The 17,830-nt window shown below is 37.5% G+C and overlaps 1 protein-coding gene across 1 annotated transcript in view; it reads right to left on the bottom strand.

Moving 5' to 3' along the window:
* Positions 1-17,830, bottom strand: part of ANTXR2 (ANTXR cell adhesion molecule 2) — a 98,258-nt gene that overhangs the window by 27,513 nt on the left and 52,915 nt on the right. The window contains exons 11-12 of the mRNA XM_019627428.1: positions 12,063-12,141; positions 3,259-3,354 (exon numbers count right to left, since the gene is read on the bottom strand). Of these exons, the coding sequence (XP_019482973.1) occupies positions 3,259-3,354; positions 12,063-12,141 (175 nt within the window). The remainder of the gene's footprint in view (positions 1-3,258; positions 3,355-12,062; positions 12,142-17,830) is intronic.

The raw sequence follows: 17,830 nt of genomic DNA, 5'->3' as shown, positions 1-17,830 counted from the left end.
ATAAAGTTGCACAACACGAAGCTGAAATGCATGCATTTCATTCCCCATGAAAAAGTAATAGTACTAGTAACACTAGATAGTCCAAGTCAAACTGATCCCTGATAAGTTAATGCTGCCAAGAAATATTTAACTCCTCAGATTCTAATTTCAACATTGCACATACATATTCTCTAAAAAGAACAAAATAACATAAATATCCTGCAATTGTACTACAACCTCCGGTGAATATGCTCAATCTTCTTTTCACAAGGTTGTAGTCTCCTTTGTCCCTTCGCTTCACATCACCTTTTCATTTTCTCTGGATCACTTAGCTCCCATGCTACACGCCAACTCTCTAAACTTTGTTTGAGATACTCTGCTCATCCATATAGAAGGCACATCACCTGTCACTGGCTTTCCATTTCAATTGCTCATGGAGCTCAGTTGGATACAGATTTAATCCCCACTAGGACCAGACCGCAGAACCCACTAACCATGAAGCAAGCGAAGCTTCTTTCAGGGGATGACACTAATCAAATCTCTTAGTGGGTGGCTTCTCATCATCCCTGGGATGAGTTCAAACTTCCTAAAAGACATAGGTGGCCCTCCCTAATGGGATTCATGCCTAAATTCCAAACCATCTTTCATGGCTCCCTGTCACTGGTGCCCGAGGCTTCCCCAGAGCATGCCAGGATAACTAGTAGTTCTGCACACATTTCAGCTGAACTGTCCCTCATCAGCAGCCAACAATTCATTCATTATTCAAAACTCAGTTTGGAGTCAGCAGCAACTTAGAGAGGTTTCTCTGACACAGTTCCTTAACTCTAAAAACCCCTCTTCCTTTGTGTTCTTACTCTTCTTTACATGGCTTGCTACTGGAGCACTCCTGACCCTCTACTTACACTTTGCCCAAAGCTCTGTGTTCCTGTATTCAAATGCAAGTTTCACATCACGTTATAGTCACTTTTGTACCCCCACCCAGTTCCTAGCACAGTACTGGCACATATTATTAGATTGCCGAGGGCTAAACACAGAATGTTGCCTCTACCTTCTCCCTGCTTTTATACCTACTTCAGGAAACATCTGCTATGATTTGTTCATACCTAGATTAAAGTATAAGCTCATACTCAGGGCTAGCTGCTCTTTCACTATGTTTCTAAATGTAAAATAAATGTGGTTCTCTCCATTAAATAAATTCCAGAAATTAGCAAGTGTTCATGATGTTTCTGAGGATTGGAAGCCCTCCTGACCTCCTGAAAACATTCCTTAAAGGAGTCCCTCTATGCCTGGCATAAAGAATCACTGTCTAAGATATAAGTAACTCCATCATCTAAGATATAAGTAACACTGTGATTTGCAATCTGCTGAGTCCCAGGGTTGGAACGAATCTACTCTCACAACCTGATGATTGAATCCTCTCTATAGCATCCAAAATGATGGTGGAAAACTTATTTGAGCACATCTACAACAGCAACCTCCCAAAGAAGCTCATTTCAGTTTTTGCAAGTGTCTTTTTAAAAAAAAAAAAACATACATTTTGACATTTTTGAGCCCTTTAGTCAATAATAAGTGAAATTACAAAGTAATGAAGGAAGGAAATCCACCACTGCAAAGTTTAAATTTAAAAAACAACAAGGAGCACAAATCACCTTAGGGGACCTTTTTGCTTCTTAGTTTGTGACTCAAGCATGCTAGCCGCCCGGAAATAGTCCTATCTGTGCTAACCAAGGTTACAACAGGAAGCCGCGTGTGCATACATGGCTATGGCAGGAAACCGATTAGTTCAGCAAGGAGACAGGATGCCTCTCATCTCTCCTGTTGTTTAGCTGAATGCTGTGCCTCCTCCATGGGCCAACTGCTTTGAGACAAAAGTTGCCTCATGAAAGCAGACTGAAGTACAATGAATAATAAATGCAGGGATAATACAAAGCACTTCCTGATGTCGCAAGGACGCTGAAATCAGTCAGCAACAGTGGGGGCCGGGGGAGGGGGCGGCAGTCTAGTAATAATATTACATAAAACACTACTGTATTTTACAGAATACGAAGTTCTATATAATGCGCCGATAAAAGGGATACTTTCAAAATAAATAGTAGGTATCCTTTGAAAAAGTGCTTCTTCAGGAGAATCTTTTCTATGAAGCCTGAAGAATCCAAATTGGATTGCTTGAAATCGGCTGATATTTATTACTCAACATTCCACCCAGTGGTAGGCAGAATTACGGCCCCACAAAGATGTCTGCACCCTAATTCTCTGGAACTGTGATAAATTGCCTTACAGGGCAAACGGTACTTTGCAGATGTGATTATGGTTGAAGACCTTGAGACTGGAGATTATCCTGGGTTATTCGAGTGTCTAACCTAATCACGTTCGTTGTTCCTTAACATTGGAGGTCCTGCCCCAGCTGGGTTCAGAGTCAGAGGGAGAGTGGTCAAAGACCCAGCATGTTGCTGGCTTTGAAGATGAAGGAAGGGGCCCATGAGGCAAGGAAAGTGGGTAGCCTGGAAGCTGGAAAAGGCAAGGGAACAGGTTCTCCTCTAGAGCAGTAAGAGAGGGATGTATCCCTGCTGACACTTTTTAGCCCAGTTTAGCCGAGTGAGAGCCATGCTGGATCTGTGATTGCATAATGGTTAGATAATAAATGTGCACTGCTTTAAGCCACCAAATGTGTAGCACCTCGTTACAGTGGTAATAGAAAATTAATAATGCCCATATTCTTTCAGAGGTTTTACTCAAACATGAAAATGACAAACTAAAACCAACTGTCCTAATTTCCAAAGTGGCCGTTTAACAGATACCCTAACATTTGTACATGACTTATTTCTAAAATGTCTTTCTGAGAGGCAAACAAAGAAGGTCCCGAAATAGTAGATTTTTCAAAGAGGTAATGAAAGAGTCAATAAGCACTGAAAAAAAAAAAAAAAAGCTTCACAGATTATCCATTTCTTCCAATGAATCCAGTAGAAAATATCATTAATTTACTTGAAATTCTTTTGTGCTTGAGTGGAAAATATTTTATTCCTATGACCTCTCCTACCATCCTCTCCACTTCTTCCTTCAAACCTGATTTTGAAGTATTTACGTTTCAGATTAAGTTTTATAATAAACATGTACTGGCATGCATGTCCTCTAGAATTGATTATAGTGATAAAAACTATTAAAATTCAATTTCCTAATTGAAACTTTGTTGTTGTTGAGCAATGTGGCATTGATTGATATTTCTGGCCTTACGTATCATTGGTTTAAAAAAAAGTAGGGTTTTAAGTCCTTCTTACTCACCACTTTGCAGCAAAGGGGCCAAAACCACCACATCAAACCGATGCCCAAGAGTAGCAGTAACACCAAAATGGCAATGATGGCTGCAACCCCATTAGACTAGAGTAGGGAGAAAACAGAGACGAGGCAGTCAGCGAAGCTCAGGGTCAAATCCCAACACATATTTTTAAAGGAAACACCAGCAAATAATAAAGGAGGCATAATAACGTCAAACCAGATTTCTATTATATACCTCTAAAGTCTTTTAATTCTGTAAATTCCTTTATATTCTATTTCATAATGCTATTATAAGACAGGTAATAATAAATATAAAATATTCCGAAGTGCTAGAGACTGTTTTAAATTGTCTTAAAAGAATGCAGGAAAAATCACTATTTGGGGTTATAAGAATGGTCCCTATCTTTTGTCTCTGGGAAAAGTTAGTTTGGCTACAAGCGTGGTTAGGCAGAATTTTTCAAGCCTTTTGGATGATGAAACACTACTTTATATACTGTATATATTTAATGATAGGACAGATGAATATCAACAATCACCAAGCAGGTGACAAACAACAGTGGTTCTTGTTCATCAGTGGTATATACACACAGATACATGGATGCAATCTCATCATTCGTGTGTCAGAAGATCTCTCAGGGCAGCTCAAGCACTAGCCCCACAAGAACCACTGGTGTCCTGTCACTTCCTAATGAGGAGTTCCTCCAGTCCTAAGGCCCCTGCTCTGGGCTCTTCCTCCAGCTCCCTTCACCTAGCACCCATCTAGGCATCCTAAGAAGCTTAACTAAGGTCACTGCTCCAAGAAGCCTTCCCTGCACCCTTTGATTAGAAATGCCCCCTCCTTGCTATACAATGCATAGTTCTCTATAGTTTAATCTTTTGCACTCATCACAATTTATATGTTTGTTTATGGTGAACTGTAATTATTTATTTAATTTCTTTTTTCTGCCACTATTTGCTGTGAGCTCTCGGAAGGCAGGGGCTAGGTCAACCCACTTACCAATGTATACTCCATGCCTGGTTATTTGTTGAGAATGAGCTCCAAAGAAATAAGACTGCAAGAAGCCATCAACACAAAGAAAAGTGTTCACTGAACTTTCAGTGTCAAGTTTCCAAAGGAACAAGGTATCTTTTCCTAACCCATTCTGTGAGATCCCCGTTAACAATGTCTCATTTTGTTTTAAGGGAGAGAATTCAGGGGGAAAAAATAGTAAATCAATATAATGTCTGGGTGAAAATGTGGGACTTTATAAGTAGCTTTCCAGATACATTTCCTGTCATTTAAAACAAGTAGGAAGGGGCCAGCCGAGTGGCTCAGTTGGTTAAGAGCTCGCTCAAGAGTTTGAGCTCTGAGCAATAGCAGTTCGATTCCTGGCCCGAGCTGAGCAGCCGCTGAGCTGCCAAAAGGTGGCAGGATGGCTCAGATTAAAAAAAAAACAAAAAAACAAACAAACAAGTAGAAAGTATTAGCCCAGAAGTCAGAACTAGAGCCACATTTATCCCAAGAGCTGACAGAGAGAAGGGTGTGTGTGTGTGTGTGTGTGTGTGCGCGCGCGCGCACGGGGTGAGGGGGGGGTTGGGGGGGGCAGAGAACCTACCAGTATCCATCTTGAATGTCATTGTATTAAAAGTATTAAAAAATGGAGGCCCTGAGAAACTAAACAACTTGCTTGAAATTAGACCTCTAGACTAACCCACAAAATAAGAGACAGTTGTTACCAAAGCATGAAACTATGGAAAAGCCATGACTACTATAACTCTCTTAGAAAATCACTTTGCACATTAACATATTGATAAAGCTCTGAATGTTTTTGGAGTAAAGAAGTACAACTCATATCATCACAGAACCATTTTTCTTTTTTCATAACATTTCCAATATCCTGCAGAACTAGGATTCCCTAGAATCCACTTTGGAAAACGTTAGGATTGATCAAAGCTAAGAGACTTTCTGATGTTTAAGCTACAATGGTAGTAGCATTTAATTAGAACATTTTATAATGAGATTTGAAATCTAATGCAAAATAACCTATACACAAAAGAAATAATAATCTTTATGTAAAGTTATTTGTAAATAACTGAAAAGAGAAGAGAGGTAGTTTTCAAAGGTATTATCAAGGAAGTGTTAGTAGCATATACTTGGTTTAGGTAATCGGAAAAATCTTGAAATATCCTGTATCATCTGTTAGTATTACAATGAAAAACAAAGAAAAAGATTACCAGATAGTGGCTTGGAAACTGTCTGCAAACAAATCAATTTTCAAAGGTATTTATTATTAGCAGACTTTCAGGTTTAATAAATCCATTGCAAAATAACTTTTAAAATAACTTTCAGAGCAGCATCAACCATAAAACATTCTAATTTCAGAAATGTTCAGGAAAACATTAAGAATCAAGTATACATGAACAATTAAAGCTATCCTTTCATTTCCAATTTTGTATCTGGATGGAAGAGGAAATAACCATACAAGCTATTAATGTAGCTGAAGTTAGGTTGCAAATTAGCCAAAATAGACACCACCAAAGTATTACTTAGAATCATTTCACTTAATTTATCATTCAGAAGACAACAAAAATAACTAGAAACAGACATAGCTACACCATCTTCATTGAATGCTACCATTTACTATTAAACCATTCTTAAAGCCCTCAAAGATATTACATGCTGTTTACCATAAAGAATTAATTTGAAATATAAGAAATAAAAAAGACATGTACTCATCTAGCAATTTATTGATGTAGTGTATGGTAGAATGAAAATATAAGTTCTATGAATAATAATGAATGTCAACTATAATTTAATATATATATATATATATATGCACATATATATATAGTCACAGGATGTGGAGTACAGACGGCATAGGGAATAGAGTCAATGGAATTGTAACAGCTATATATGATGTCAGAGGGGTAGTAGATTGGGGGAGGGGGTTTATCACTTTGTGAGGGGTGTAAATGTCTATTACATTGTTTTGTACACCTGAAACTAAAAATTAAAATTTCTATGAACATCTGATTTCCTTTATAGAATCAAGCCCTGTGTTCAGAAATAAAGATGTGCTATTAGAGAGTATGAATCTGATAAAAGTTTAGTGGTTAGTTCTTTTTTTTATGAATGTGTCATGAGCAGCAAATTCGGAAAATCATACAGAATATAAACTAGATTGGCTGGCCATGACATGCAGTTAAAATTCTTGATTTTCCTTGAAAGAATGTCCCTATTAGGAACAATAACAAACCACTAAGCATGTCCAGGTGCAAATATACGTTTAGGGTGACAATATTATCATCTCAACCTATTCCAAAGATTTGTCTACAATAAAATTAAAACAAAAATATATACTTTCTAAAGACATACAGACCTAGTCTTTATCCTATTTAAGCTAAGCATGGTAGAGAACAGGCCAGAGGAAGCAAATGTTTACCGCAGCCTGACCTTGCCGTGACTGCATGAGACCAAGCCCTGGACGCCTGGCCCCAGACATTGGCTCAGTCAACTGGATACAAATTCAGACTTTCCCAGTTCCTTTGTTTGGATTTGCCAGAGCCATTATCAAAGCATGAAAGACCTCAGTCATGAAAGGGAAATAATTTCATTGTTCACATCACTTTATAAACAAATTAAGGAAAGGTCAAACACATACACTTCAGTCCTATAAGCAGATGCCATGCTGCAAACTGCACTTCAGAGTCAGACGAAACTAGGTATGATGACCAGGCAGAAACTAAATGCCTGTCACTTCAGGTCAGGCACGCCTCTCTTTAAGTGCTTGAGAGTTATGGGCCAGCCGAGTGGCACGATGGTTAAGAACTCGCTTGGGATGCCAGAGGGCCCCGGTTCGGATCCCACATATGAGGGCCAGTGAACACTGCCCTCCACAGCTAAGATGCTGAACAACAGCTCAACTTGGAGCTGGGCTGCCGTGAGTCGCCGGTGACGGCGTAGGCTGCAGCCCATGTGGCAGTGAGTTGCCATGGGCTACCGTGTGTAGCCAGCAGCCAGCGTGAGCGGCCAGCAGCCGCAGTGAGTGACCGTCCAGAATCTGGCGACTGATCTGCCTCGCCCCGGAAGAGCGCAATGATGGTGCCAACTTCGGCCAGTGAAGCAACATCCTCCTAGTCCAACAACTAGACTGAAGAACAAAACGACAGCAACTTGTCTGTTCCCCTTCCCCAATCTCCCAGCACTGTTCCCATCCCCCCAATTCTCCAATAAAAATCTTTAAAAATAAATAAATAAAATAAATGCTTGAGAGTTATATACACAGGTACCAAGGTGATGGTGTTGGACAGGTCTTTATGACTTGTCCACAGGTTAGTGGGGGAGACAAGCCCTCAACAAGTAACTACAAACAAGAGGAGTATGGAAGTTTCCTACAAGACAAACATGTCCAAGTGGGAACTAACCTGGTCTAGTGTTCTCAGGGGACCTCCTTGAGGAAGTATAAGAAAGCCTGAGGGAGGGTGTGGGGCACAATTAGTGGCTTTTTGCAAGAAAAAGACAACTTTGACTGGAACAGAGAGTTTGAGGGGACTTGGTAGCACCTGAAGAAGCTGAAGAAATTATGTGAAACACAAATTTCTGCAAGGTGGTAATTGTCTTTATTACAGAAGGTTGGGTCATTTGTTAGATTCATGCCCATTTGTTGAATGACCCTTCAATGGGCCATTTGTTGGATCAATTCTTTGTAACTCTAGTTCTGAACACGTAGTATTTTCAGATGTCTGAGAGGACAACTGAGGAGCCTTCTGGGAAAGCTGGCTGAGGAGCCCAATCAGACACTTAGTAGCCAGATTTTGGCCAAGGTCATGGAGCCAAAATGCTTTTAAGGGTTAACTGGGGACATACCAGAACCTTGATCTAGATGTTAGCGTAAAAGAAATATATTTTCTAGTCATCCCAGACACATTAAGCTTTTAAACTTCGTCTGCATATAATTCCCTTTTCTTCACTAAAAACAAGTTCTAAAGTACAATCAAAAACTTTACTCTGCCAAATATAACTGAAGTCTAGATAAGAGAATCATAGCAGTATAAAAACAAACCAGAGTCATGACTCTGGGAAGGAAGGAATCACTCAAAAATTTCAAAACTGCATGAATACCATGTAATCTATCTAGAAAACAATCACAGCAACCACATTAAAATAGAACAGACACAGAAAAGGGGAACTAGGTCTCCACAATTTTGTTTCCATGAATTTAGAGTTAGGAAAAGAAAAAAATAATCATGAAACGGGTGACAAATTTATTTACTGGATTCTTTTGGAGTATTCCATATCAGGTATTAGCAAACTATGGCCCAAAGGCCAAGTCAACTCATCTGTTTCATAAAGACCCCGGACAAGCTAAGGAATGTTTTTTTACATTGTTGCATAGCTGAACAAATCAAAAGAAGAACATGTTACATGAAATGCAAATTTCAGTGTTCACAGCTGTGTTGAACACAGCCGCGCTCACATGTGCATGAAATGTCTATGGCTGCTTTGGCACTACACAGCAGAGTTGAGTAGCTGTGACAAACACCATACAGCCCCCCAAGTCTGAAATGTTTACTATCTGAACTTTTACAGGAAAAAAAATTGCCAACCCCTGTTTTATAAAGTCAGTTTAGCACCTGGTTACAAATGACAGATTATGCAAGTGTTCAGGCTGGAGGGGGAGGCAGACTTGGGTTCAATTCTGAATTCTAGAATTTATTCAACTGTGAAACTGAGCAACTTACCCTCCAGAGACTCCAGATTCTGAGCCCCTCACTCCCTCGGGGGCAGTGCGGGCTTTAATCCGCCCACACTCTGCTCACCTGCTGAGGGCTGGATCCACCTAACAGAAGAAGCACCTTCTAACATGTTTACATACATGTGCACTAATAATTTAAGGTGGCCCTCGGGTCTTCAGCTTTCTCGTCCGTATAATTAAGGTGAAGCAATAAGTCTTCTCTTGAGTTGTATTACGTAAAGTCATAAAGTGCTTAGCACAGTTTCTTGCACTTAAGACATGTTCAAAAAAACATGTTCTTGGAATTATTTAGCCAAATGAGTCAGAAGAAGAGCAGTGGTTGGGGGGGGGGGACATCTTTAGCTGTGTTTTTTTAAGCAGAGATACATTTAGGAGATCTTCTGCAATAGATGAAGAGACATGACTACCTAAGTTCAAACCCTCCTCAGGCTCTAATTTTAAATCTCTTATATTTAAACTTTAGTTTCCCCACTTTTAAACTAGATCTACAGCTACTTTCATTCATTCATTTAACGAATAATTTTGGCGCACAAGCCCTGTGTCAGGACCAGACACTGGGAGGGGAGCGATGGACAAGACAGAAACCCCACCATCACCGACTCAAGGCTGCTGAGAAAGGCCCAGAAGTAAACAGGAAATGACAACTCAGTGACATAAGTGCCTTCACAGGACTGAGCTCAGATGCTCTCTGAGCACAAAGAAGGGCTTCTTTATCTGTGGGATTTCCACAGGGATTAATCAATTGCTAAAATAATGGTGTTTTATCTTGTTTGGCTTTCAAACACCTGTGAAAACCCAAAGCACCATCTCACCTAATTATCACATCTGACTACGCCTGAAAGACCGGCTATCACTTAAATCCAATGCCTGGGTATTTTTCGTATTACTGACAGTCCTTATGTCTTTCTCTCACACCCACATCTAATCTGTCTAAACATCCCATGAGCTCCATCTTTAAAATACATTGGAATCCAACAACTTCTCACCATCTCTACCGCCATCTCCCTAGTGGAGCCTCCCTCTCTCTCCTATATTACTGAAACAGACACAGCATTGGTCTTTGTGTTTCCACTTTGGACCCTCCCTACAAAGTCTTTTTTTACACAACAGCCAGAATGGGCCTTTTAAACATATTGAGTTCATGCCATGTCACCTTCCAATGGCTCCCTGTTTCACTCAGGAGAAAAACTCAAGTCCCTACAATGACTTAGAAAACCCCACGTGATCTGTCCCTTGCCCTCCCCTCTCTCCTATTCATCTCTAGACTCCTACTCCCCCCACCTACCTCCACCCCAGCACACTGGCCACCTTGCTCTGCTTTAAACTTGTCAGGTACAGTCCCACCTTAGGCTTGGTTCCAGCTGCTCCCTCTGCAAGAAACACTCTTTCCTTGGGTGGTCGTTAGGGATCACTTCCTCACCTTCCTTAAGTCTTTGCTTAAATCTCTTTACAATGAAAATTATTTTACTCCCTTCCTTAATACTACAACTTGCCCCTTCACACCCTCTCCATGTCTGGCACAACCAATGTCCCTTTTTCTGAAATCACCTTACTCTGAAACCACCTCAAATCATGTGATGCTTTCCTGAGAATTAAGAAGGCTTCCTTAAAGTACCCAACTTATAAATTCCAGATGAGTCATTTAATCTTAGCATCCCTGCACACTGCAATCCTGTGTGGTTATAAAATACAGATAAGCTTTGTTTTCCTTCTTGCACTGAAGAGAGGTGAAAAAGGTGGCTGGATGTGCAGAATAGGAAGAAGGATGGAGAAAGGATGCCATTTTGGTAAGCTAAACACTGACAAACTATATACCACAAATGTTTGTAATATCAACCACATCCTGAGGCACCAGAAAAGCTGCAAATTGCAACATCCACAAAACCTACAAATTGCAGCATGAGTTACAGATGATAAGGTGGGGCCAAGGGGCAGAGAGGGAGAACTAGCTATTTTCAAAATAGAAACAGGTGTTGATAAAGAGCTATCCAGGAGATTCCATAGTGACCCCAGGGTCCATGTAGATGTTGTTTTCCTTTCAATGCTTTCTTACAATGAGATAATACTGAGTTATTTTGTTTACAGATAATATTGAGTTAGTTTGTTTCTTTACAGATAACACAGTTATTTTGTTTCCTGGAAGAAGGGTATCTCTTAAATTAATGGATCAAAATATTAAATTATAAAACCAAAAGATGTGAGAAAGTGTTTAGGTTTGGGATTTTGGTCTTTTAAAGGCAGGGTGTTTTGTTTTTTCTTTTTTTCTTTGATTTATACATTTTTTTTATAAAGAAAATTTACTCATAAAAATAATAGCCATGTGAGCAATCCTTTTTAGTGCTTTCTTTTTTCATGTTTAACAATCTATTGGGTCGTTGGGAAAATCATGACGTATTTTTCTATGTTTTTCAATGCAAAAATGCGTCATGACTTTCCCAACGACCCAATAATATCAAAACTTTCCATAAACCCAAAAACTTACCTACAAGGAAAATACTGTCTTATCAATGGAATTTACATTTCAAAATATTGTATGTTAGGTAATGTAAATCATTCAACTCAACTAAAATACGGTTTCAATGTAGTTTCAAACTAGGATATTATCAAACCATCAAAATCAAATTCCTTACTGATATGAGAAAGCACCCACATTAAAATGGTCAAAATAATAAGCTCGATCATTAAGATGCCCTAATATTTCAAAAACAGGATAAATGTCTTAGATACTATAATGCAACCTTCATTTCACAAAAACATTATTCCATTTATGTTTCCTCTTTTAAGAAAAAAATGTTTCATTTGGAAATCATTCTCCTACCTTATGCTGATTTTAAATATGACTTTTGAATTTTTTAAATATAAAAATAAAATGTACACTATCTTGAAATCCCTTTTAAAGACAGCTACAGGGAAAAAATATAACTTAAAATAAATTTTACATACATTTTTCCTTATAATGGTCCCCAGTGTTATCGTTTATACCCCCTTGGTATGCAACAACGCTGTGTGAACCCATACATTATTTCTGGATAGAATTAGTTTGAAAAGGTAACTTGATGAAAACTTTTCACTTACACAGTCTGTGGCTGTGACTGTTAATGAGCTCGAGATGACAGACTCTCCTCCATTAAAGCTCACTGAAACATCAAGAGTTCTGAAAGAAAATGAGGAAACAAACTAAAAATTAGAGTGTTGTGGACAATTCAAAATCAGCCAGAAAGTCTACTGAAAAAGTCAAAGCTATTGATCAGTTATCCCCGTTTTTTTTCTTTCTTAGTTCCATTTCTTACTGGAATAGCCAGAGGCCAATGCCTTAAGTCAGTGGGTCTCAACCTTCCTAATGCCGCGACCCCTTAATACAGTTCCTCATGTTGTGGTGACACCCAACCATAAAATTATTTTCATTGCTACTCTATAACTGTAATGTTGCTACTGTTATGAATCATAATGTAAATATCTGATATGCAGGATGTATTTTCATTGTTACAAATTGAGCATAATTAAAGCATAGTGATTAATCACAAAAATAATATGTAATTATATATTGTGAAATATTTATTTCTAATTACAAATAAATGAAATTTTGTCTTGAAGCCGGTTACTTGTATGTGGGCATATCTGCATGTAGGTGGACCCACCTGGAGATGGATAGAGGAGCGGTGTCTCAGTTACTATGACCATCAAAAAAATGTTTTCTGATGGTCTTAGGCGACCCCTGTGGGTCGAGAACCACTGCCTTAAGTGATCCAAATTGTTCCTAAAAGAAGCATTAACATTAAGAGATTCCTGTTGTTGTTGTTTTACAGTGGTCCCCCCTTATCTGTAGTTTCCCTTATCATAGTTTTAGATACCAGCTGTCCACTGTAGTCTGAAACATTAAAAAGAAAATTTCAGAAATAAAAAATTCATGTTTTAAATTGCATTTAAGTTGCTGTTTTATCTTGTTCTATCTGCCCCAGACTTGAATCATTCCTTTGTCCAGTTTATCTAAGAGGTATATGCTCCCCACCCTTTAGTCACTTAGCAGCCTTCTCAGTTATCAGATTGACTGTCAAGGTATCTCAGTGACTGTGCTCAAGCAAACTTTTATTTTACTTAAGGATGTCCCTAAAGTGCAGGAGCAGTGATGCTGGCAATTTGGATATGCTAAAGAGAAGATATATATATATATATAATATAAATAGGATTCAGTATTATCTGCAGTTTTAGGCATTCACTGAGCGTCCTGAAACATATCACCTGTGATAAGGGGAGACTTCTGTAGTCTAAATAAATTTAAAAAAAAAAAACAAAAAACTCCTTAATCCAGAGAAATGCTGAGATTATTTCAGATTCACAAAAACCTGAAAAGGGCAAAAAGTCCTTAATTGTCATTTAGCTTATTTTCCCTATCTCTAGAAATTACTATCATCACAAGATCATTGTTTAAGAATATAAAACTGGAAATAATAAATCATTTGCGGATAAAATACAGAGAAAGTGATAATAAAAGACAGAAATAAACTTAAATGGGGGAAAAAAGAATGCTATTTATTTGTACACATTTGTTGTAGGTCCCACGATATTAAAATATGTTGACAAAGGTAGAAAAAAGAGAGGATATTTTTTTCCCATGGCTAAGAAATATCATAGTTAAAAAACAGCTCATTTTGAAAATATGATTTCAAATTATAAGACAATTCATAATAATTAAAATTTTATTAACTTCTGGGTCTAGTAATTCATTATTTGGGTTCAGTCAGCCAGAAGTTAGTAATTTTTTTAAAATAGCTGTAACAAAATATCAAAGGAAAAAAATTTCAAGGAGATTTTGAATTGTTAAGGAAACAGCTCTTTTCAAAAAGAATTGACAAAGAATATTATCCTATAATAATCAGTTTGCCAACAAATCCAAGCTATCCATTCATTAAAGCAAAAGTAGTAGGTAACATTTTATTAAGCTGGCTTCTATACAATGCTATGCTCCAATTTTCATAACATATTCTAAATAACATGAGTTAATAACCAGAAACTTGGCCTTATTACTCTGAATTAGTAGAATTTTGTTATATTTAGAAGATTTCTTCTCCATGCCTTGAATCGAGTGTCAAATACTATTAGTTATGGAGAGTTAGGATTAAACAGAAACAATCTCAAGCCACTGGTAAAAATTTTTCAATGATGATGCCAGAGGGAAGATGAGAAATATTATTTAGTCCCTGCTATGTGCCAGATGCTACCCTAGGCATTTTATGGAAATTATCTCATTTAATCCTTCCAATACCCTTTAAAGTAAGTAGTAGTTCCATAGTTTTACAGTATATAAGGCCCAGAAATGTTAATTACCTTGCCCAAAGTGGTAAAACTAGGAATTTAATAGATTTTGAACTCTAGTCATCATACTACAGACATGTGATAAAATGTAAGTCCCTAATGTATTTTTTTCTCAATGTGATATTTAGTTTGGATTCATATAGGAAAAGAGCCACCAGGAAAGATAGTACTAGTAAACTTCTAGCTAAACTCTTCTTCAAAATTCAAGAATTTTGAGATTATTTCTTGTAAAATATTCCCTTCAAAACTCCTTATTTAAAAAAAAAAAAGAGCTTAGCTAAATCCAAAACAGAATGAGAACTTGGGATGTTTATATCAACTTAAGTGAACTTCTGAACTATTCCAACACAAAATGCCAAATGGCTTACTTAAAAAAGAAAAGTTAACCTAATTGCTTATTCTGCAGAACTCAGGGCCTTGTTTTGTTTTGTTTTGCTGAAGACTAAGCATATTTGAATCCAAAAATAATCTTTCCTAGTTCCTAATTCCCTTCTTTTAAAGCATGGACCAGAAAGCATATTGACATGGCAGGCATGGTTTCAGTTTGGAGGAAGATTATTTGATTTGTAATAAAATATGACCATTGCAGGTAATCTTATTGATTCACTTTTCAAGGGCTCAGCCAAACAAAGTATTAGTTTTATAACAAAGTTCACTCTTTCCTAAAGCAGAAATGCATGCTGATGCATGAGATCTTGTAGGCAACCAAAATAACTGCACACTATCCCCCAAATCTCAGTCTCCACAGACCTGGGAAGCCACCTGATGATTCTTTTGATGTCTGGACTCAACTGAAATAATATAATCGTCGCCTTCCTGAGAGCAGTAGTAGCACGATCAACAACAACACTACCGTCAACAACAACAATAATAATGACGGCACTTACCGATTCCCTACTATTAACCAGACACATTACGCTCGTCTTCTCATTTAGTTCTCACAACAGCCTGCTGAGGTAGGAGGCAGCAGATCATTTTCCAGACAAGGAACCAGATGCTTAAAAAGGTAACTTGCCCAAATATTGGGCTTCTCTGACTCCGTAGTCAAAGTGCTTTCACTTCTACCGCTTATTACCTTAATCCTCAATAAACATTTTAGAGTCTTATATTTAAATTCCTCTCCCTGGCAAGGGCTTAGTATCACTCCTCCAGTTTTTCACTATATTCACATATTTCTCATGGTTAATTATAATGACATTTACTAAATGCTAAGATTTTTATTTGTGAATTTATATATTTGCTGGGAAAAAATTTCGGAAGATGGTAAACATTAAAAACACTCGAAAAGTTATTTTTGCTTTTAAATTTTGTTCTTCAAAAAAACATTTTTTAAATTATTGGTATGATATTGACACTCTTATGAGCTGATACTTTTGTCCAAAACTATGCTACTCCCTTGCTGGCACACAGATTCATAAAGCTATCTCACCCTCTCACCCAAACTCAGTAAGTTGATCTTTCTTTGCCCCAAGACTGATATATGTATTTAATGTTTCTATCATATTTTATGTCACTTCTGTTAGTATCTATGGATTTCTCATTCTTATTGCTATACAACTTCTACATAATTATGACAGTAGAACTATACACTCAGTTATACTTTATTATGGACAAAAATGTATTAAAGCTATGTTATTTTTACTTAATTCATATAAAAGTGAGAAGTAAGGGAATATTTCATCTTTATTTGCCCCAAGAATCAAATAAAACTGAAAAAGGGGATAGATTTAGCCCACAAGCTGGGGAATAAGGAGTTCTGGGTTTGAACTCTAGGCACTATACTCTCAATATTACATTCCTCAATCTGTAAAATCGGGATGATTATACCTATTTCAGAGTTATTTGGGGAGAAAAGCTTGATAAAATAATGTACATAAAATGTCCAACACAGTGCCTGGAACACAGCAATTACTCTATAAATCATAACATCTATTTGTCTAACAGAGTATTCAGAATATCAAGGCACTTTTACATATATCTTTTCGATCCAAGTTTAAAAATGAAACACAAACAATACAGAAGAATGTATAGCAGCAATAAAAGTTACCTAACACTTTGTTTAACTTTAAAACTTTTATTCTACTTACTGCCACATAATAGTACAGAAAGCTAAACTGTTCAAAAAATGCCTGGTATATAATGTCAGGCAGATCCATGTAAAGAAATGTTTCAATGAAACATGTAAAAAATATGTTTCAAAATTTCCTTCCTGTTACAAAACATCTTGATTAAACCCAACATTACAGCTGTGTTGAGCTGTATGCTTAAACCTAAAGCTGCACTCCAAATTGGTTTATGAATGTTTGCCAATATGTTCATTTAATCACTCAATAATTCTATTACTAGTTAATTAAACTAATATTTATAAATTGCCTACAGTAAGCCAAGCTAGGTTATGCTTGATAATAGGGCTGCAGTGACAAATAGAACACAGCTTTACAATGAAGTTGAAAGGAAGCCACATAAACGAACAATTACAATAGTGTGTGATATTAATAAAACAGGTATGCACAGGGGTACTAGAGGACCATGTGGGAAACACAACTGACTCAGCCTTGCCAAGAGAATATCAACAAAGATTTCCTGCAGGAAGTCACCTCTAAGATGAATCGTAAACAATGATCTGAATTTAGTTAGGAAAAGGGATTAGAAAGAGATCCAAGAAGATAAAACACTACTTGACAGGCTGGAAGGCAAGAAAGGCACAGAATAGTTAAGAAACCAAAAGCCATTCAATATGGCAGCAACACAGAGTGTGAGGGTAAGAATATATGACTTCAGGCTGAAAAGCGGCATAGAACAAGAATCATGAAGAACCCAGGATGCCATCTTTAGAAATTTGGAATTAGTCTTGTTTTTATGATAGAAATATGGTCGGAATTGTGTTTTACAAATATCTCTCTTGTTGCAGAGTACAGCATGGGCTGGAAGACTAAATTTCTACACTAGAAAGACTAATTAAGAATGTCTTAGTGTAATTCAAATAAGAACCAAAGTAGAATTGGTGGCAATTCTAAAATGGCAGCATTAAGGGGAGCATGAAAATAAAACCTGAGAGATATTAAGGAGCAAGAATATAAAGGGCTTGGACATTTATTGGATATAGGCGATGAGGAAGAAGGAATAAAGTTGACTTCAAAGGTTCTCTCTTGCACCGGTGGGTGGATAATCCTGCATAGGGAATACAGGAAAAGGAGCAGGTTTGAACAGAAATCCATGAGTTTAATTTGGGAACTTCAAGATGAAAGTGACTATGGGAAATCCAAGTGAATTAGTAGGCATTTGGATAGTGGAGATCGTGGACATGTGAACAGTGGATTTAGAGCTAAAGAAAAGATCTTGTCTGGAGATTTGGAGCTCATCAGCAAGAAAAGGAAGCTTTAGAAAAGATGCCTGTATGGGTCAGGAATCCAACAATAGTGAAAATTAGGAGTTAAGCGGCTGTAAGAATAGGAGCCTGAGATGACATATGAGAAGAAACAGCCATAGAGGTGAGACTATGAAGTCATGAAACAAAAGGGAGGGCCTTC

This window comes from Hipposideros armiger, unplaced genomic scaffold (genome assembly GCF_001890085.2).
Source record: "Hipposideros armiger isolate ML-2016 unplaced genomic scaffold, ASM189008v1 scaffold_730, whole genome shotgun sequence".
In the NCBI taxonomy this organism is placed as follows: Eukaryota; Metazoa; Chordata; class Mammalia; order Chiroptera; family Hipposideridae; genus Hipposideros; species Hipposideros armiger.
This window is presented reverse-complemented; position numbering and strand designations above follow the sequence as displayed.